The sequence below is a fragment of the Phoxinus phoxinus genome (assembly GCF_949152265.1).
Source record: "Phoxinus phoxinus genome assembly, chromosome: 20".
Taxonomy (NCBI): domain Eukaryota; kingdom Metazoa; phylum Chordata; class Actinopteri; order Cypriniformes; family Leuciscidae; genus Phoxinus; species Phoxinus phoxinus.
Window position 1 is genome coordinate 20,030,260 of NC_136895.1, and position 21,136 is coordinate 20,051,395.

Consider the following 21,136-nt stretch of genomic DNA (forward strand, 5'->3'; position numbering starts at 1 on the left):
AGTTTGTGGAGGTGATGGGTCTCATCACACACATGTATAAGCAGACCGCCGTTGCCAAGGTAAAGCGTGTGCAAAATCCTCAAGATGTTTATTTCTCATTCCACGTCGCCCTAATTGTCTAAAATGGCTGTAGATTTTGATGCTGTAGGAATTTCTGTGCATTTGTTAGCATTTTTACAGGGTTGTGTAAGAGTATTTTGTTCCTTTGGGCTTCAAAACACTCCTTCAAGTGTGGGATAGATTTTTCTTTTGTTTTCAATGTCTGACTCTCATAGAACCTGTCATGAACACATTTGAGCTTCACCTCAAAATGAGAAGGGAAAAAATAAGGAATATTTTTTTTTTTACATACAGATTTAACAAAATAACAATTAAGCACATTTCTCTCCAATTCTCATTACTATGGCTTGGGTCCCTCCTTCAATGTAAGATTATGAAATGTATCATCCATCAGCCGAAAATCATAAGTCAAATCAGCTAAAAAGTAACATCACTCCTCTCCTCAACAAACCTTCCTTTAAAACAAAACACTAATGCACTAGATCTACATCGGATCTGTTATTTGCAGTTTTCTGTGTAAATGTAAAAAGACGTCAGCCCTCATTTCAGCTTCAGCTCTTTTTCTGAATGCCGTCAGAATAACGGCCATCTGCAGTGAGTTTCCCTCTCTCTCGTTCCCTCTAACGATGAGGGACAGCGTGATATCGCCGCTAACGACCACCATGGCAACCGGCCCTTCTGTTCTCCACATCAAACACCGCGCCATTGCCATGGGAACGAGCTCCAGGGGGGCCGGTCCAGCGCTGAGCCGACCTTAATGCTGACCTTTTTGATTGCCCGACATCTTTTCCTGCAGATCTCGCTGTTTCCGAGACTTAACAAGGTGTTTTTATGAGCTCCAGGCGAGACCTGCAGTAACTTTCTGTGATTTTTGTATCACCCGGACGAACTTTAACGTCACAGTTCGGACAGGAAAGTGACTTTGCACAGTTTTGTCATGAAAAGCAGGCTCTATCAACACGTTTGCTTTCCACCAGGAGTTTTGGACGTTCTTTCTTCTCAAACTACAACCACTTTATATCATCCTCCTGAGCACAGCGTGTGTCTTGAATGAAGCTTTCCACCGTGTGTGTGTGTGTGTGTGTGCATCAAACCAGCCCGTGTGTGAAAGCAGTGTGCGTCCCCGACGTGCCACCGTGTGTGTTTTTTTTTTAATTTGTCAAACCCGTGTGTTCTGGTCCCTGCTGCTCTTGTCCTCCTCGCTCTTTCATTTATTGTTTGCCGCTGAGATGATATCCTCTCGCTCTCTCAGGGCAGAAATGTGCGGCGTCAGGAATGGTGTCACTTTTTGAAATCGCTGTTTCTGCCAAGTGAAAATGAGTGAGCCGGAGCCACCACGCACACACGTACACTCGAGGCTGTAAAAAAAAAAAGCCTTTACGCCCCTTCAAAGACAGTTTTTGGCGCCAATTAGGCGATATTAAAAAGGCAAAACTCTCCAGTAATGAGAAATTGGAGCACAGCTTTGAAACTCAGGAAAAGAGGACTGGCTTGCGGTAAATGACTCGATACGCTGTTCATTTAACAACTACGCTAGACATAACGGGCATTAGCTCGAGTTCATCTCAAAGTTTAGGGATTTAAGAGGATTTTTTTTTGGAGAGGGAAAAGCAGGTATCGGAGGATAAAAGGAGATTTGAGATTAAACTGGCAAAACAGAACCTCTTTAAATGTGGTAAATCACAGATAGCATGTTGCATTTAGGAAACGTGGCAACTGCAATATTGTAAAAGACACCAATGTCTTATAAATAATTAAATTATTGACTAGATTTTTTTACAGAAGCTGCTAGGACGGTTGCCAGGGCATTGCTGTGCGGTTGCTAGGGTGTGCTGGTTTTTTTTTTTTACACACACACACACAACACACACACACACACACACACACACACACACACACACACACACACACACACACACACACACACACACAGAAAGATTTCTATTTCAAGTAAATGCTGGTATCAAAGAATAAAATGAATCATGGTTTCCACAAAAATATGAAACGGCACAACTGTTTTCAGAATTTATAATAAAAATAAATGTTTCTTGAGCTGCAAATCAGCATTTTATAATGATTCCTGAGGGATCATGTGATGCTGATGACTGGAGTAATGATGCTGAAAATTCACAGGAAGAAATGACCTTTCAAAATATGTTATAATAGAAAACGGTTATTTTCAATAGTATTAGTATATCACAATATTACTCTTTTTACTGTATTTTTGGTCAAATAAACGTTTTGGTGAGCAGAAGAGCAGAAAAAAATACCGACCCCAAACATTTGAACGGTTGTGTATATAAATGAGCAATTTTAAAATTAATTTTGTGACATATTAGTTGGAATTACTAAATGGCATTTCCTGGCTGGATCACGATGTGTTTGACTTCTTTATTTTTCTCTTTCTTTCCGTCTCTCTCAGGCCGGAGCGGTGAAGGACTATATAAAGATGATGTTGGAGACCGAACAGCTGAAGTTTCTGGTCTTTGCTCATCATCTCAGCATGCTGCAGGCGTGTACCGAGGCTGTCATCGAGGCCAAGGTAGGTGTGTGTGTGTGTGTGTGTGTGTGTGCGCGAGCTGAGACTCTAGTGAAAGCAAAAGTATGTCAGCACCTCAACACTGTTCATTAAATCAGCCAGCAGCAAAGCCTGTCACACCACCGTCCCAACACACACACACTGACCCATTCAGAGAGAGAAAGAGAGGTGTGTATTTGTGTGTGTGTGTGAGCTGAATGAGAGATAAGGCCAAAAAAAGTGTTTTTGTGGGGGAAAAAACACAGAATGAAAGGGCTTGACAGGACTAAAGGAGGTGAAGGAGAGCGTGTTGATTCCCTGGGTAGAGTTCATTCTTTGCTTTAACACATTCCCTCAGTAGGGCACTGGTTCATTCTTACTGCAAAAGAATGGGTCAGAGTCTTGCTGTCAATCAGGTGAGTGTGTGTGAACTACCACTTTAGTTATATTTCAAAAAAATCTCATGCAAAAACGTTAATTCCGTCATCATTTACTCACCCCTGTTGTTCTAAAGCTAAATGACTTTCTATATTCTGATGAACAATATTAAATACATTTTTTTAAATATTGTGCTATTGGAAAGATTCATAAAAGTATAAAAGAAAAGCATTCATTCGGCTTGTGCGCTATATTTCAAGTCTTATGAAATCATCTTGACATCCATCCTTCTAGTCGCTTTTATTAGAGTTCTTGGAGTAACTATGTTTGATTCATGAATTAAACATTCTTTTGTGTTTGATTCAGCGAGTTGAATTTGTGAACCTGATAAGACAGACTTGTAAATGAATCGTTCTGATTTTGTGAACTGGATCAAACAAATCAGTATTTTTTTCTTTTGTTTAAAAGTGAGTTGAGTTCGAGAACCAGATCAGTCCGGTTGGAAATGAATCATTCAGACTTGTTTTGTGAACTGGATCAAGTGATTCAGTAATATTTCCATTAAATGTGAGTTGAGTTCGAGAACCTGATTAGTCTGATTTGTAAATTAAACATTTATTTTTTCAAATCAAAATCAAATGATTCAGTATCTTTTTTTGTGTGTGTGTTAAATATGTATATTTAAAAATATATGTATTTATAACAAATTAAAAACATGGGAATATCAAGGACTTTAAGGTAATAAGTGATTTAAAATTCATGGAAATTAATTAAATTGGTAAGGTTATGGAAACTTCTATAAAAATGAAATGTCTATAGTTTTGCTCTATTTTTTGGCATAGATCTTTAGGGTGCTTACACATCTGTAGTTCGGTTCATTTGGTCCGGACTAAGGGCGAAAAATAATACTTTGTAGCATTTTTCAGGCTTTTTGGTTCTTTTTCACACCACACTGATTGCTCTGGTCCGGAACAGTTGATGAAACGAACCAAAATGCAGTCACGTGACAACATCCACATCACTCGTTGGCCAGATGTGTCTTGAACATATTTCCATAACTGCACTTCGATTGGTCAGAATTAACGTGCGGGGGAATTCCAACAGAACTCTTGGAAGTAAACAAAGAGGAGGAAAATCCGGCAGACAACGCGCCGCTTTTTACTATGGAGAGACGACTGCGTGGGCTGATTGTATCCCTGGTCATAGTTTATTATATAGTTCTATTTATTATATAGTTCCACTTTAGGCAAACAATAACATTTGAGAATGAAGCGAGGATGCGGCTTGAAAATAATGTTTTAATGCACGCACGCAAGTAACTTCAGGAGGAGACGTGCTAAATGATGTTGCTAAACAGTGACATAAAACACAGCGCAGCTGACTACGGCAGCTGGTTTAGTCCAAAAATGTGCAGTTCTTTGGCAGTTGGGTCTGTTCGAGGTCGGATCACAATCTCACCACAAACGAACCGCTCCAGAGTTCGTTTGAAAGCCGTACCGCACGCTTGTTTGGTCCGCTTTTGGTGCGCACCCGAGTGTGATTGCTGCATTCACACCTGCCCAAACGAACCGCACCACGGGGGACAGCGAACTCTAGTGCAATTCAACCCGACTAAATGAGGCAGGTGTGAAAGCACCCTTAGATTGAATCAGTTGGTCTGAATGATTCATTTACAAATCGGACTCAAGTTCACAAATTCAACTCGCTGACTCATTGATCCAGGTCTGACAAATCCATCATAAACTTTGGTTTGACTTGGGTGCATTTCTGAATCGTATCAGCCCAAAACTTGCATTGCATCACTTGACAAATCCATTTTTATTGCCTAACAGACATTTCATCAGAGCTGTTGATTCATCTTTTACCACTCTCCGTTCTTTTCGTCCCTGTTCACACAGCGGCACGCTAAAAACACTTTGCACCCTAAAGAGCGCGACTGGTTGCCGACACGGTGTCTTCACAGATGTCTCACTGTTTTAATGAGAGCTTGTTTTGTCAATTTCCTCTTCTTTTAGACCCCCAGCCCCCTCTCTTTTCCTCCATCTCTCTCACTTTCTTGTTTCGTGCTCTCTGACCAGACGTTTGATCCCAGAAACTGTGAAGATTTTATTCCTTTTTTAGCCATCCTGCCGTTAATTGGTGCTTATGAATCTTCTGGGAAAGAGGGGGCCTCGCACCAGCAGGTGTGATCGCATTGCGAACGGGGCAGCGTATGCGCTCCCCACGTTCTCACACCTGTCACGCTCCTTGCAATCCAAGCGAGAGATGGCAAGAAATGTTAGGCAGGAAGCTAAAATTAACACGGGTGAGAAAAGTTCTGAAGTTCTGCCAGGCGGAGAGAGAGAAAGGTGTTGTACACCGCTTCACCTGTGTTTTACAGCTGTCAGATGATGGTGGGAAGATTATAATGCCCAAAATGTACTTGAAACGCACTAAAAAGTTGCCAACTCTGGATGTCACTTTGCAGCAAGTTTTAATTTGAACTTAGTGCGCTAATGCTCTCTGAACAACCACAGATCCGCGAAACTCAGTCTTTACGGCATTGATCGATAGTTATGAAGGGTTTTCATACTCCTTACAATGCTTTGAGTTGGAAGGCATTTTGATTTTGAAGTGCGCTCAGTAATTTTTCCTTCTTTCAAAAGCTTTTAGACATAAAAAAAATGTTTAAAATCAAAATTGACTTTGGACTCTCTCTTTTCCGCGTTCTTTTCCAGGCTAGTTATATCCGCATCGATGGCAGCGTTCCATCTGCAGAGAGGATTCAACTGGTGCATCGCTTTCAAAACGATCCAGGCACGCGTGTGGCCATACTAAGTATACAGGCAGCTGGACAGGTACTGAGGACTCAACCTTATAAACAATGTTGTAACACCTCAACTTCATGAACATTGTACTGTTGTTTGTAAATCGCACGCAACCTTGTAATCGCACTGTTCCTCTTTATATTTCACGCAAGTTCGTAACACCTCAACTTCGTAATCTTTGTATGTTTTAAGCGCGTCACAGAACTTATAACCTCACCACCTCGTAAACATTGTAAAATTAATCTATACAGTACGTCACATAACCATGTAATGCTCAACCTCATTATTATTTTTATGTTTGAAATGCTTCGCACAACCTTGTAACACTCAACCTTGTAATCATTGTAACATTCATCTATACAGTACGTCTCACAGCCTTGTTACCATTGTAAGTACATTACATTACAAGCCTTCTTACAGTTTAATAAGAAGATATTTTATACATACAGTCAACTTTGCGTATACAGGCAGAATCCATCTTTGAAAAACAGTCTCTACCAGTCGATCTAGGAACGCCGATCCAAGTGCGCTGAACTGTGTAGAATCTCATATGGTCCAGCGCACTTGGATCGGCGTTCGTAGATCGACTGATAGAGACTGTTTTTCAAAGATGGATTCTGCCTGTATACGCAAAGTTGACTGTATATAAAATATCTTCTTATTAAACTGTCTGGACACTGTCAAAGTTCTCAATGCTTCGGTTTGAAGGTAGGGACCCTCATTATGCTACCGTGTTAGTGTGGGGCTATTTTGAGCCTTGTTAGTGGTATTAACAAGCGATTTTTATTTGTCATTACTCAATGCCCTATATACTAGCGTTATACTAGCGTTATATAACTGTTTTTAGAGATAAAACTATTTACATTCGATAATCATGAAAACAAATCTCAGATAACGGTTGACTAGGTAACAATGTGTAATTAGACCAAAGGTTCATTTTGCGCCGGAGTTCTCCGTAAACATTGTAATGTTCCCGTTTGTACATCACACAGCCTCAGACAAATTGTAATGCTCCCCTTTATATCACAGTCCTGTAACATTAACGCTTTAAAACGTTGTAATGTTCCCGTTTGTATGTCACATCCTCCTAACACCCTGACATCGTGAACACTGTACTTTGTACTTCACACAGCCTCAATACACCGTAACTTCGTAAGCATTTAATTGTTCATTTATACTTCACACTGATGTTCATAACATTTCACGCAACTTCGTAAAACCTCATAAACGTCCGTAAACGTTTCACACAATCTTGTAACGCCTCAATCTCGTAACCATTGCACTGTTCTTCTATATTCTTCATGCAACCTCATAACTTTAAAGCGTGTCAACCTTAATAACTTAATATTTTTGGATAATATGCAAATATTGCTGTAATACTGTATGATGTATTTCCCTTGCGCTCAGGGTTTGACATTTACGGCAGCGTCTCACGTGGTCTTTGCCGAACTCTACTGGAACCCAGGACAAATCAAACAAGCAGAGGACAGAGCACATCGTATAGGACAGACCGCGACCGTACACATCCACTACCTCATCGCTAAAGGAACCTTTGACACGGTCATGTGGTCCATGCTCAACAGAAAGGTAGATCGGTGCTCTCTCTAGGCTTCAGTTAAGGAAAAATGTTTTCTTCAGTATTCATAGATGCACTCAAAAAGGTTTTGTGAACATTTTTATACTTACTTTAAATGTACACTTTTGAATTGGTGGAAACATAGTTTCCAGACTTGCCAAACTGCTCTTAAAATAATCAATATATAATGTCTTGGGACTAAATAAAGAGGAAACACAATATCTACTGTAAGCTTTAGAGTGTAAAAATAAGGGCTTGTTTGGAAAATTTGCTTTCTTTTGCTGAGATTCTTACAAATGATATTGGACAGGAAACGGTTACGGGCAGCGCTCTGAATGGAAAGAAAGAATATTTGAAGGCTGAGGTGGGAGACCAAGAGAAATGGGACTTTCTGAACTTCGCTCAGGCATGGACGCCAAGCGAGACCGTGAAGGGTGATTCTGAGGACGACAAAGACGGAATTTTCTTTTCGCACGTATGTAAAAATTGTCATTGCCACAAATTAAACGTAAAAGTGGAAGGTTGTCATCATGATACCATTAATGCAGCAAATAAGAATATGCTTTATGCAAAAATTCAAATATATACATGAAAATTCACAAATGACTCTAAAACATTCATTGTTTTCATTATCGTTTATGATCTTTTTTTTGATTGAATCGACATTGTTAGTGACACAACTGGTACTTTTGACATCCCTAAACATGACTAGGCTTCCAATCGTGGAAACCTGAACCTCACAAAGTGCTTTTCTTTCAGAAGTGTCTGTGGTTTCATCACTTTGCTGTCATGAGATGAAGTTTCACTTTGTGTGTCACAAAAAGTGTTCTTTTTTTTTTTCTCCTTTTCTTCCCATCCGCCACAGTTTGAAAGGGACAAGCAGCACGACATCCGATCATTCTTTTCCCCCTCTGCGAACAAAGAAAAGAAGAGGAAACGAACTGGGGATTCATCCTCCGACGGATCTCCTCTTCCCCAATTACCAGAGGGGGCGGAGCCTATTCGGACACCGGAGATCCAGAGCTCGGATTTGAAGGCCGACCAGGGGGAGGATTTTTCCCCGCAGGTGAAGCGCTTTAGGCAGGTTAGCCCCTTGTCGCGACGCGGGGGTAAGAAGAGCCCTTTGTGCGCCCCCCGCAGGCTCTCGGCGGGACTGCAGGCTCCGCTCCACAATCAGAAGTGGAACTGTTCGGCATGTACGTTTTCTAACAGCGGACTGCTGCTACGCTGTGAGATGTGTGAAATTCCACGAAATGTGCAGAAAGGTGATATCTACACACACACCATGTCCATATGTGTTGTTTACATTAGTCAGTTTTAATTCACATGGACATTCTGTCAACATTCTGTACTTGAACAAACTTACAGTACGTGCTTAACTTATGCATGCTACTGAATTACACGCTTACTGACTCAAATCTTGTGGCTTGTTGAGGAAAGTTGTGTTGTTAAAGTTCAACTATTTCGAGAGTTTAATTGTCTTAGATTTGCGTTTATCTTTTGTTTTAGTGACAGCAGCACTCAAATCCTAAAACGTTGTTTATTTCTAGGTTTAAATTAGATTTTGAACCCCAGATTTTCAGTTTGGTCTCAGACGTTTGGACCCCTTTTGTATTTGATCGGCTTTATAAAGGCACGGCTGATCCAAGGCCCTGATCCTTAGTAAAGCAATGTCGAAACCTTCCTTCCTCTCTGTCGCAGAAGTTCCAAGAGAATCCAAATGTGAAAGAACAACAGGCAGAAATGTCTTGAAGACTAAAAAGGAGGTGTGCACGGTGAACGACAGAAATAGATCAGATTGAAAATGAGTCATTATCACGGCCACGGCGAGGCGGAATGGATTTTGGCACCTGTCAAATCAAGAATGCCGCTTTCGTTCAGCGTCACCACTGGAAAAGTTTGTGAAATCTTTGTAAGCTTTGTTTTCGCCATCAACTCCAATGCCATCGATCAGATCGTCAGCCTGTCCTCTGACAACAGCCTGGTGATGCAAAATCAAACACAGAGATATAAGCACATACCAGGCCAGCTGCTGCTGTCTTATTGCACATGTACATCTCTGTGTGTGTTTGAAAGCCACAATCTGGACACGCATACACTTAAAACACACTGTTTATGATATGTTCTCTGTGTGTAAAAAAAATAGTTCAGCTAAAAGAGAAAAATGTGATTATTAATTCATCCTCGTGTCAATCTAAACCGGTATGAATTTTTTTTTTTGTGAAACATCAAAAAAAGACTTTAGCAACATGTTCTCGCTGCTCTTTTATCATTTAATGAAAGTGAAAGAGGAGTTAACCTGTTAATTATAATAATAATAGTTTTAAAATGTATGTATATATATATATATGTATATGTGTGTGTATAAAACAAATATATATATTTTAAATATATACATATATTATTTATTATTATTTTTATTTTCTCTATTATAATCTTTATCTTTTTTCATTAATGTGATTATTATAGAAAAATTTGGTGACATGAGAGTGGTGCCATGCAAAAACCATTATGCCAAGGCGTTGCTAAGGTGTGTGTAATATTAATCGTTTTAAAATGTATATTTTTGAAAAAGATATTAAAAAAAATCAAAACAAATTTCAAAAATGTATATATTTTAAATGTTATTTACTTTTTCTTATTAATGTGATTTTTCTTCTCTAAAAACTGCTATAACTAGATTTATTTTACAAAATATGTGAGTGTTTTATTATTATTGTGAGTTAGCATTATTATTATTATAATTATATTATCTTTAGACTATAGTGATGTGGCATTTAGCTATTTGGCTCGTACTTTTATAGATCTGCAGTCACAAGTTTTCAGAAATGTATCATTTATACTAATACTTCATTATATATATATTTAAACTATATATATATATATATATATATATAATTAAACTAGATGTTTTTAACAAAAATTTGATTGGTGCCATGCAAAACTCCCCTAAAAATTAGGGCTGTCAATAGATTCAAATAAAAAAATGATCACGATTAATCGCACCCTTTTTGTGTGATTAATCGCATACTTATTATGAAATTAAGCAAACATAATTTATCTTGTTTAACGCATTTATTTTGTCATAATTTTCTATATCCAGCAAAGTAAACTATCAGATTGAAGGATGATTCTCACAATTTTCTGCAAGCTTTTTTTAAATGTAAATTTTGGTGTCTTACTCAAAAAAGAAAAGAAAAAAAAGACACCAAACAATATAAGGATCATTTGGACTGAAACCTTTCCCAGAGTTTAGCGGCTTAAAATGACCTGATCGCAAACAGGGAAGCGAAATCGTGTTAATTCCATGTTCGTTTCTGCCTACCAAGGTTAAAGATGCTTGCGCTATTGTAGATGCTCATTGAGATCATCTAACTGCGTGACGTAAATTACGTTAATGACGCAATTTCACATGCTTCAGTAATTCGCGTTATTTTGTGTTAAATTATTTGAATGCATTAAGGATTTTGAATTACATGCTATGGGTCGTATGAGTAATTTTCTTTCTTTCTCACTCTCACAGCAACTGCTTGCGCTCACAAAAAACAGACCCATCGCTGACACCACATCATTGTAGATCAATCATTTGCAGCAAATATCTGATTCTCTGTGACTATCAGCTTAATTTGAAGCGTAAAACAAACATGCGGCGCGCTGTGTCTCTGTCAACTCAACACACCCATCAAAGCTCGAGTGAAAGGCTGCTTTTTTTGTAAACGACAGCAACGGTATGTCAAGACTTCACTCAAGATTTGTTTTCTGAGAGAACTTTTCAGACTGGTAAAATCAGACACCAGGAATATTGATCTGAACACTGTCATGGGCAAATAGTGCATATTTACACAACTCAAGGTGTTTATGCTTTCAAACCTTAAAGTTTGTTCTGCGTATCATTCACTGTAGTCCTCTGAAACCTCCCATCATGTATTAGCTTGGCCTTTGGATGTCTCGCTTTCTTTCTTTCTGTACTGTCTCTCTTTGAACGAAACCTGTTTCCCCCCTTCTATAAATAATGAAACCAAGAAAGTGAGCGTTTACGAATGCAGCACTTTTGACCTGTTTGCCATTGACTTTTATAGATATGTTGTCATAAAGGTGCCGTCAAGGTAAACTTCCCCAATCTACACAACTCCTCCGAATATCATCCAATTTCAGTTTTGAAAACGGTGCATGATCTGCATGATATTCACAGCAGTCCTCAGTTTGATCGTTTGCACCTTCGAACAACCTTTCTGCGTTGCATTTTTCCGAATGAAAGCGGTGTGTTTACGAATACCGGGCTTTTTATCCGTCCGTCCTGGACTGTTACAGATCCGCGGCCACAAAGGTGGGACCGTAGAGCACTCCAGACAGTGATAAGGGTTCAGATACGCAGCGGGAGCTGTTTTCTGCTAGTGTCTGGCTTTCTTTCTGCAAGCCCGCTTGTTAAGAGACAGCACAGCAGTGGAGCTTTTATTCGGCTTCTCACAAATTCAGCTGACATTTTAGAAGATCCATACGAGACCTTTCAGCGAGAGTGAGAAGGAGAGGGCGAGAAAGAAAGAAAGGGTAACGCAAAGCTCGGAGGGGATGGTGTGAAAAAGAAGAGCGACAGAATCCGAAAAAAGAAGGCAAACGAGCGAATCAGAGGTGTGGAAATTCATTAGCGGCCTCGGAGGAAGACAATCGCAATTATCAAACTCCGCCACAGCCTCGCAGATCCAAATAAAGCGCATCAAAACTTGGTCATTATGTCACGCTTTTGACGATCGTCCCCTTGAGACAAAAGCTACGAGACAGATAATGCATTTCGGCGCCTCGACATCATAAAGATGCTTTTCTGAGATGGAAGGGCGCAAGGGAGGCTTTAAATGTAGATCGGGGTTTTTTTCCCCACCGTGTCCCGTGGCGCCATATGGCAGAGAGATGTGAAACTGCTGGTCTGAGGGAAGGAAATCAGTCAAACGCAAAACAGACAGCATCTGTTCCTCGCTCAGCGTGCTCGACGTTAACGGCGGCGCGTCTTCATGTCCTTCACATCAGACGACTGCGGAGAACTGTGACGGCCCTCTCTGGGTATGAGCTCAACAGCCAAAGGCCCGTAGTAAAGGGATAGTTTGCCAGAATAAAGGAAAATTTGGTCGTTCAAATGCTCATGAAAAGAACTTTTGAATTCTGCCCTGAATTTTTTACATTTTGAGTGAAGTATCAGTTTAACCAGACTAGTTTTGTGTCATAAAATGTGATCAATCGACAGTGTTGTTCACGACCAATGTTGACTCCATCAATGTAACTCATTCTCTCTCTCTCTCTCTCTCTATTAGCTCTTATCCCGCCTTCCTCATTACCGGACCAACCCTCATCCTCCTCGTCCACATCGCTCACTACCGTCTGCATCTCTGATTCAGACCACGAAAGTGAACCAACCACCCCACAAACTCCACACGCACGCCCAAGCCTACGGGCCAATCAGGATGTGGAGGAAACGCACCTGGATAAATCTCAAGAAATGCAACGAAGTGATGAATCCACCCCACAAACATTCTCTAGTAGTAATCCAGGTCTGTTCCAACGTTGTCTATCTATGGTGTCTATCTATCTATCTATCTATCTATCTATCTATCTATCTATCTATCTATCTATCTATCTATCTATCTAAACAGTTTCAGTACTTTTTAAGATTTTAAAGGAATAATTCACCGCTAAATGTAGGTTCTCTTATTATTTAATTTAGAATGACAGATATTGTTTGTTTATGACAGAAACTCCACCGATGCGGTTTTGATTTGTTTTTAAGTGCCCGATAACCGATATGAAGATCTGAATTTAACTAAATGATTCATCCTTAACTTCAGAAGGTGAACGACACGTTTTACAAGATTACAAGATTGTTTAATACAAATGTAATTTCAATTAATTTAATTTAAAAAAATACATTTTAATAAATTAAATGTTTAAATAGAAACAAAATCAAAATTTAAGCAAGCAACACGGATGGACGGACGGACGAACAGACAGACAGACAGACAGATAGATGGACTAGATAGTTGGAAATGATAGATAGATGGATGGATAGACAGATAGATACTATAGATGGATGGACTAGATAGATAGATAGAGATAGATAGATAGATAGATAGATAGATAGATAGATAGATGGATGGATGGAGATAGATAGACACCATAGATAGATAGATAGATGGATGAATGGATGGATAAATAGATAGATAGATAGACACTATAGATAGATAGATAGTTACTATAGATAGATAGATGGATAGATAGTATTTATTTATTGTAAATGGATATTAAAGAACCTGTAACAATTTAGGTAGCAGCTTGGACATTTTTCGAACTGTCTCCTGTTGCGTTTCTCATAACCCTTTAAGTAAAATTACCTTCTAAGAACAATTTCCCAGTTGCGTCACTGCAGCTAAGAGCGCGTCTATATAAAATACGGATAATAACAGGCCATTTTAAAGCTAGACAATCGACAAGCGTTCACCGTTCTTATATAGAGTGCAATTTTCAGACACTGCTGGGTTTGTCTTAACACCCACCTTTACGGTACCACACACAGACAATCCCAGCTTCCCACCAGCATACAGTACGCATAATGGCTCTTTAATAACATGGTGTGATTGGCCAGCCGGCAACGGCTCTGCTATTTTAGTCCACGGTAGGGTTCTGGTAACTAAGCCTCATGGGGCGCCTTTACAGCTTGCCTGACCCAAATGAATGTAGAACGGCTCTGTGGGACGAAATCTGGACAAATCCCATTTCTTAGAACAGCAGGATCGTTTCAGGTCACTCCGTACCTGCTGAATATAGTGTTCGTTAGCGTCGTTAGAGCCTCGTTTCTGCTGCGCTCCACCTGACCTTTATCAGTGGTCGGTACGGTGCATAATGATCATCCGCTCTTCTCGTCCTCTCATTGCCCTCTTCTCTTTTTTTTACTCCTTCTATTAGTCATTCCGACTTTCCCATCATGTCTCCCTCCCTCTCTCTCTCTGATAGCTAATGAAGATCACACTCAAAAGGAGTTGGATGACTCTGTTCGCGTGTACGACTGTCTGAAGTTCTGTGCCAGCAAAAACACGGACAGGATCTACATCTATGACAAGGTAAAGAGGACTATAAACCCAAACACCCCTAGAGCTATTGAATATTCATGATAGATTCGCAATGATTTTGCTGTCAAACCTCGTGAATATTGCAATAAAGCATCTAATTTTGCGGCACTTCCTTGTTTGGTTATTCGTGACCTTTGTGAGTTTTAATAGCGTATCTTATTCAAACTTCAGTATCAAAATGGTACCTCATCTCTGTGAATCAGGTTCAAATGAATCGTGTGTTTCAGTGAATCGAATCAAATGTTTTGAGTCAATGATTCTGTCGCTGAAAAATTGACCGTGGTGGTGCTTGGGGTTAAATTTAGAGTTGCAAATTTTCGTAATAAATTTGAAGCATACTAACAGTTTTAAGTTACTTTTAGACTGTTTGAATGAACAGTTTATATTCATCCACTTTAAAGCACTGAAAAAAAAAAAAACTGGATAAACTAGTTGCCTTCACTAGTAAGGATTTTTTTAGTAAGGATTAGAATAAAGTAAAGATGAGTAAAGTTTAAAGATGTTTTCTGCTGTCTCAGTTGAGCGAAGACTTCAGATTTATACTTGGCCTACCAACATTTTCACTGGCCCCAACACATTTTTTATTTATTAAAATGTTTATTCAAATGTTCTACTATTTTAAAAAATATTACTTTTTATTTAGAAAATTACAATTCATAATTTGTATTTGTAATGTAACAGTATAATAAAAAATTCAATGTATAATTTGACACTGTATATTATTGAATACTATATTTTAAAAAAAAAATTTGTTTAAGAAAAATAATAAAAAGCATTTTTTATAATATTTTATAAATAATATAAATTTAAAACAAATGTTTAATAATTGATATAATTAAATAGAAACTCCAAGACACACAACGTTTATATATATATATATATATATATATATATATATATATATATATATATATATATATATATATATATATATATATATATATATATATATAGGACCAGGCAATTCTAGCAATGTGGTCTGTGAAGTTGAACTGATCATCAATCACAACTCCAAGGTTCCTGGCTGACCTGGATGGAGTAATGGTTGATGAACCCAGCTGGATGAAGTGAGTTGGCTGAGACCTCAAGCAGTTCCGTCTTCGCAAGGTTGAGTTGAAGGTGATGCTCCTTCATACAGTCAAAAATGTCTCTCAGGCAGGCTGAGATGTGAGCAGCTACCATTGGATCATGAGAGGTAGAGTTGTGTGTCATCAGTGTAGCAGTGACCGGAAAAGCCATGTTTCTAAATGACAGATCTAGTAATAACAGAAGAAGAGAAGTGGTCTAAGCACTGAGCCCTGAGGCACCCCAGTAGCTAGATGTTGCAACTTAGACAACTCACCCCTCCACGACACTCTGAAGGACCGAATTGAGAGGTAAGACTCGAGATGCCCTTCGTCATGAGGGTTGACGGGAGGATCTGGTGATTATTACGCTAAGAAATAATGTAAAATACTGTTAAATAAAACAAAACCCTTGCAACCATAAAAACTATAATCACGTATTTTAGTTAAACTTCACAAAAAAAATCTTAAGTTTAACAGTACAGGAATTAAAAAGTATAAAATGAAGATAAATTACAGTATAGTGACATTCATTATAAACAACATTTAGTATAAACGGCAAACTAACAAACATGTTTATTTCAAACGAAAACTGAAACTACCGCATGTTGGAAATGCGTTAAACAAATAAACTTGTGCTCACTTACTTCTCATTCAGCACAAATCTAGATTTGTGACTTTTGCAAATGTTTTTTGTGCTTTACGTTAATTGCATTATACAAGGCGCTTTGGAATAAAAGTTGCAGCACATTTCAGATGATAAAATACAGTACTTGATAAAATATAGATGCTGATGCAATTACAAGACAAAAATTATGTTAGCCAATAATTTTACAGAATTCAAATGTCCTAGAAAACCAAATGTTTTAAGTATGCAAGGCATACAAATATATTTATTGTATAACTTTGTCAGAAACACTTCAATTCTGCGAATTCATCCAGATTTCTTTCATACTTGACTCACTCAGACCTGCACCAGGGCCTCAAGTGTGAAACGGCCTTAAATATTATCTCGTTCCAGAGTCCTGAACACACGGTTGGATGACCAGGGATTGCAGTGTTAATCTGAGGGCAAATAAAGTGTTGAAATCTCACAGTCCTCGTTTGTACAGCGTAACGCTGGGATTCTTATAGTTCTCTGCAACTGTATTAAATGGAAGCAGATATAAGCAGGGGGCCCCTAATTGACTTTGATTGAGAAATATTATCCGGGTTCGTTTTTAATAAGAGCTTTTCCTGAGGCGATTTCAGCTGAGCAGTGATGAATGGTGGAGTTTAGTAAGAAGACAGAGGCAGAGCTGGAAAAGAGGCCTGCCGTGGGCTGGAAATGTAATATTTTCTAAAGGGCCGAGTGGTTCCCTGTGGACAGACATTGGAGGACGGCGGTCCAGCTGGTGTATGAGAACTGGACAGGTGCCTATAAGGGCCGTACTTGTGATTGGCAGCTCTTTAAGGAACGTCTCTGCTTGGTCGACCACAGCTTCCTGTCATCATGACCTTGAGCGATGACCTTTAGGTGTTTCTTCATATGCGTTATTTCTCACGTAAAGAAACAGCCTATTATAACTATCAATGTTGAAGTTATTTTATATTGTCTAACTGTACTGTACTGACTGTTTTCTATGTGTTTCACATTTTTTTCAGAGTTACAGTACAAATTTTTCTGTAAATATTTTGCCATAATAATAGGTATTAGATTTGTGGTATAGTGTAGTAATACTGCTTCAACTATATTGAACAATTATTATAGGTTATATATATATTAGGTTTGTGGAATAGTATATTAATGTTTTTCAGCCAATATACACTTTTTTTAATATTCATACATTCATGATCTTATAAAATATCTTTTTTATTTAAATATTAATTTTTCCCTACCCTTTTCATCAGTTTTAGCTGCAGTTGTGTATCATGAGGTTATTTAAAAAAAAATCTTTATTAATACATTTATATATATAATTAATTATATTTATATATTCATAAATTACCTTTACTTTTTCAACAGATTAAACATTAAGATCAAAACGATCAATAAAAAGTGTTGGGCATATTTTCCTTATTTACTAAACATAAATATTGAATAATTTTTTTAAGTAATTTATTTATGTGCAACAACATAATACTGTACCTACATACGCTATTACCAAAACATTTGAAAATAGTCAAACGCCACACAGAGGTATCTGAACACTTTTGAGTGAAGACTCAAATGAATCATTTTGCACCAATTCATTGAATCTAGCAGTTTGAAAGAACTGATTCACAGAAATTAAATGTCTAAATATTGGCACGAAACTAGTCCACTAGAACAGTCTTGAGGAAATTCAAATAAAAACCGGTCAAATATCTCCATATTCACAATGTTGGTTAATTTGATATCGTCAACGAAATAATAAATAAATTGTAAATATTCAGTATATACGATCATCAGAACTGAGTTTGATGCCAATGCTCGCGTGTGTGTATGTGTGTGTGTTTCTTTCTACAGGATGGCCTCCCGCTCCACTGTAACTTCATTCCCTTGGATATCAGACTGCAGAACTGGGAGGAACTGCCACCAGAATTCAATCATAGCGAGAACAGGAGGCAGGTGTGTGTGTGTGTGTGTGTGTGTGTGTTCTTCAAGTACTGTTTCATCAGATTTCTTGAAACACATCTGTGTGTGTATGTATGTGTGTGTCAGGTTGTGCGATTCGTGCGCGAGTGGAGCTCTCTGACTGCGATGAGGCAGAGGATGGTGAGGAAGAGCGGAAGAGCGTTTCACAGCCCTATCCTGCTGCTGGAGGAACTCACACAATCACAGCGACGGCACAGCAGCACCTCCAGGCAAGAGAAAACACACATACGCTATCAAAGCTGGAGAGGATCGGGACATGTGGGCGCATCTCAATCTGATTAGCTCAGATGTGGATGTCAATCAAATTAAGCTGTTTTTGTTTATTTTGTTTCCCCCCACGCTCAAAATGTTTAAGAAACTTCAGAATCACTGAACCTTTATTTAGAATGTATGTATTTTATTTATTTTAAATGTGTTTGGTAATTAATTGTTTATTTTCACCTTTTTATATATATTTTTGAATCTATTTCTGCAATTCACACACTACCGGTCAAATTTTTGTGGTCGGTAAGATTTTTTTGATGTTTTTGAAAGAAGTCGTCATTAATCTCACCAAAAGCTGTATTTATTTAATCCAAAATACAGTAAAAACTGTAATATTGTGAAATATTATTACAATTTAAAAGAACCTACATTTTAAAATGTAATTAATTCCTGTGATCAAAGCTGAATTTTTGGCATCATTACTTTTGGCATCAGTCTTCAGTGTCACATGATCCTTCAGAAATCATTCTAATATGATGATTTGCTGCACAAGAATCACATTTTGCGCACAGACAGCGCTTGAATGGACAAAAACGCACAAAATTATGCCAAAATGCCCGTTTTGTCGATCCGTGTCATGTGCTTCAGGTCTTAAAGTGACAGCAGCCTAATAAACCTGCTACTGCCTGTCATTAATTTTAATCAAAGAACAAAAGAAAAAGAGAAAATCACTCACTGCTCTTGACTGAATAACTTTTGTAGCTTTAATAAGGATTCAACTATATTTAATTTATACTTATACTACTTATATCAAGTGTTTGATAACTTAATAACTTACATTTCTGTATATATCCTACCTGTTGGACCTCAGTTTTACATAAGTTTGTGAATCATGTGAGATTTTTTTTGAGGAGGTTTTTAATTGAGTTGTATTTGAGGATTTCCTGACACATCACACTGAGTCAGCTTGTTGTTCTGTTACACAAACATCAGCTCTGAGTTCTGTACGGTAGCAGATACTGTACTTCCCTTTAATGGCACCATGATGTTCCCTATATGGTACTCAGTTACACTCTCTCTCTCTCTCTCTCTCTCTCTCTCTCTCTCTCTCTCTCTCTCTCTCTCTCTCTCTCTCTCTCTCTCTCTCTCTCTCTCTCCCCCTCTCCCTCTCCCTCTCTCTCTCTCTCTCCCTCTCTCTCTCAGGTATCTCTCCAAACAGGATGTAGCTCAGACCTCCATCGCTGTGGCCCAGAAAGAGGGCGGAGCCCTCCGCATCATCAACAAGGACAACGTCGCCCTGAAAGGAAGATCCACATCCAAACCTACTGACCACTCCAACAGGTTTCAATTTTGAATGTTATAGCAATGCCCTGGCAACCCCCAGAACACCTTAGCAACGCTATGACAACTAGGGATGCTCCGATCGACCTGCCGCAGATCAGTATCGGTCGATAACCACATTCAATGACTCGAGCGGTAGTCACTAAATTTGGCCGAACGAACAAACCCAATCACGATGTAATGACAAAACCGTAAAAAGTCGTCGCCGATGCGCATGTAAACAGTACACAGGTGAGGCTTTTGCATCACATTCTGCTTTATAACTTTGTGAAACATTAGTAAACCATAGTAAATCTTTATTTAGACCAGTTTGTTTTTAATCAAACGAGCCCACACACAACATAACGTAGATCCTAAAAAAAGCCTCACGCAGTGACACTGACATGCTACTTGGCTAAAGCTATAGGACTTCCATGATCTGATCGTGTCACCAACTTGACGCAGTGTTTTGCAACGTCATTTGAAAGTTCAGCCAATGGAAACTGGATCTCGGGGTATGGTGGGTCGAGACACTGTTTTACAGCCGGGGAGCGCTTGGATTGGATCGATCGCTCAGATTGACAGGTCTTGATTTACCATATGCTATAGAATTAGAGCGCACAGCTGGAAGATCATCACTCATAAACAAGGATCTTAATACTTGTTACTTATTCTGTGTAGTTATAAATATTTGGATGCTTTGTGAGTAGTTCTTATGTTCAGTAAAACACTCAGATCACTTGTTTAGAGACTGTTGATAAAAAGGCTTCCATGGTTCCAAATGCCATAACTTTTGATTGCTTTGAGGAATCAACACACAATTTAGCCCAGATGCAGGTGACATAATTGTGAACAAGCCCAAACTTGACTTTATGACCTAACATGTATTGAATTCAATTCTCATTTATTTGTATAGGGCTTTTCACAATACATATCGTTTCAAAGCAGTTTACAGAAAATGCAATTTAGAGTTAATAGTGTATATACTTTCTAATAGTCATCATATCAAGCATTACCGGTAATAATAACAAAAATAAATTGCATCAATTTTTCTGGGTTTTCTCAGCAGTTTTGTAACATAAGAACCTCCAAACATGAATTTTGAAAGGTTTTCTATCAAATGAGATTATGTACTTGATGACACCTTTTTTTTTTTCTTTTTTTTTTTGTAGAGTTATTAGTCACCATTGCTTTTAAATATGCCACTTAGATGTGAAATCATTAAAAAATGGCTTCAGGGTGTAAGGGGTTAACATTGACAGTCAATAAAGAACTTGGATATCACTTAAAAAGAACGCTTGAATGATTTGAGATCGGTTGGCCGATCATGATGACAAGAAATCGGTAGTCGGTAAATCCGGATCCCATCTCTAATGACAGCCATCAAGAACATCAGCAATGCAGTAAAAAACCTCTCATAACACCCTAGCAACCACACAGCAACACCCACTTAGCATCTAGAGAGTATTTCAAACATTAA

General features: G+C 38.4%; 1 protein-coding gene across 3 annotated transcripts in view; it reads left to right on the forward strand.

Annotated features, from left to right (window-relative positions):
• zranb3 (zinc finger, RAN-binding domain containing 3) overlaps nucleotides 1–21,136 on the forward strand; it is a 56,007-nt gene that overhangs the window by 28,133 nt on the left and 6,738 nt on the right. For all 3 annotated transcript variants that reach the window (XM_079593305.1, XM_079593306.1, XM_079593304.1), the window contains 11 exons: nucleotides 1–59; nucleotides 2,483–2,602; nucleotides 5,674–5,793; nucleotides 7,171–7,350; nucleotides 7,650–7,814; nucleotides 8,205–8,604; nucleotides 12,643–12,879; nucleotides 14,336–14,442; nucleotides 18,004–18,105; nucleotides 18,199–18,341; nucleotides 19,540–19,677. The exon at nucleotides 1–59 is cut by the window's left edge and continues 58 nt beyond it. In XM_079593305.1, coding sequence (XP_079449431.1) covers nucleotides 1–59; nucleotides 2,483–2,602; nucleotides 5,674–5,793; nucleotides 7,171–7,350; nucleotides 7,650–7,814; nucleotides 8,205–8,604; nucleotides 12,643–12,879; nucleotides 14,336–14,442; nucleotides 18,004–18,105; nucleotides 18,199–18,341; nucleotides 19,540–19,677 — 1,771 coding nt within the window. The remainder of the gene's footprint in view (nucleotides 60–2,482; nucleotides 2,603–5,673; nucleotides 5,794–7,170; nucleotides 7,351–7,649; nucleotides 7,815–8,204; nucleotides 8,605–12,642; nucleotides 12,880–14,335; nucleotides 14,443–18,003; nucleotides 18,106–18,198; nucleotides 18,342–19,539; nucleotides 19,678–21,136) is intronic.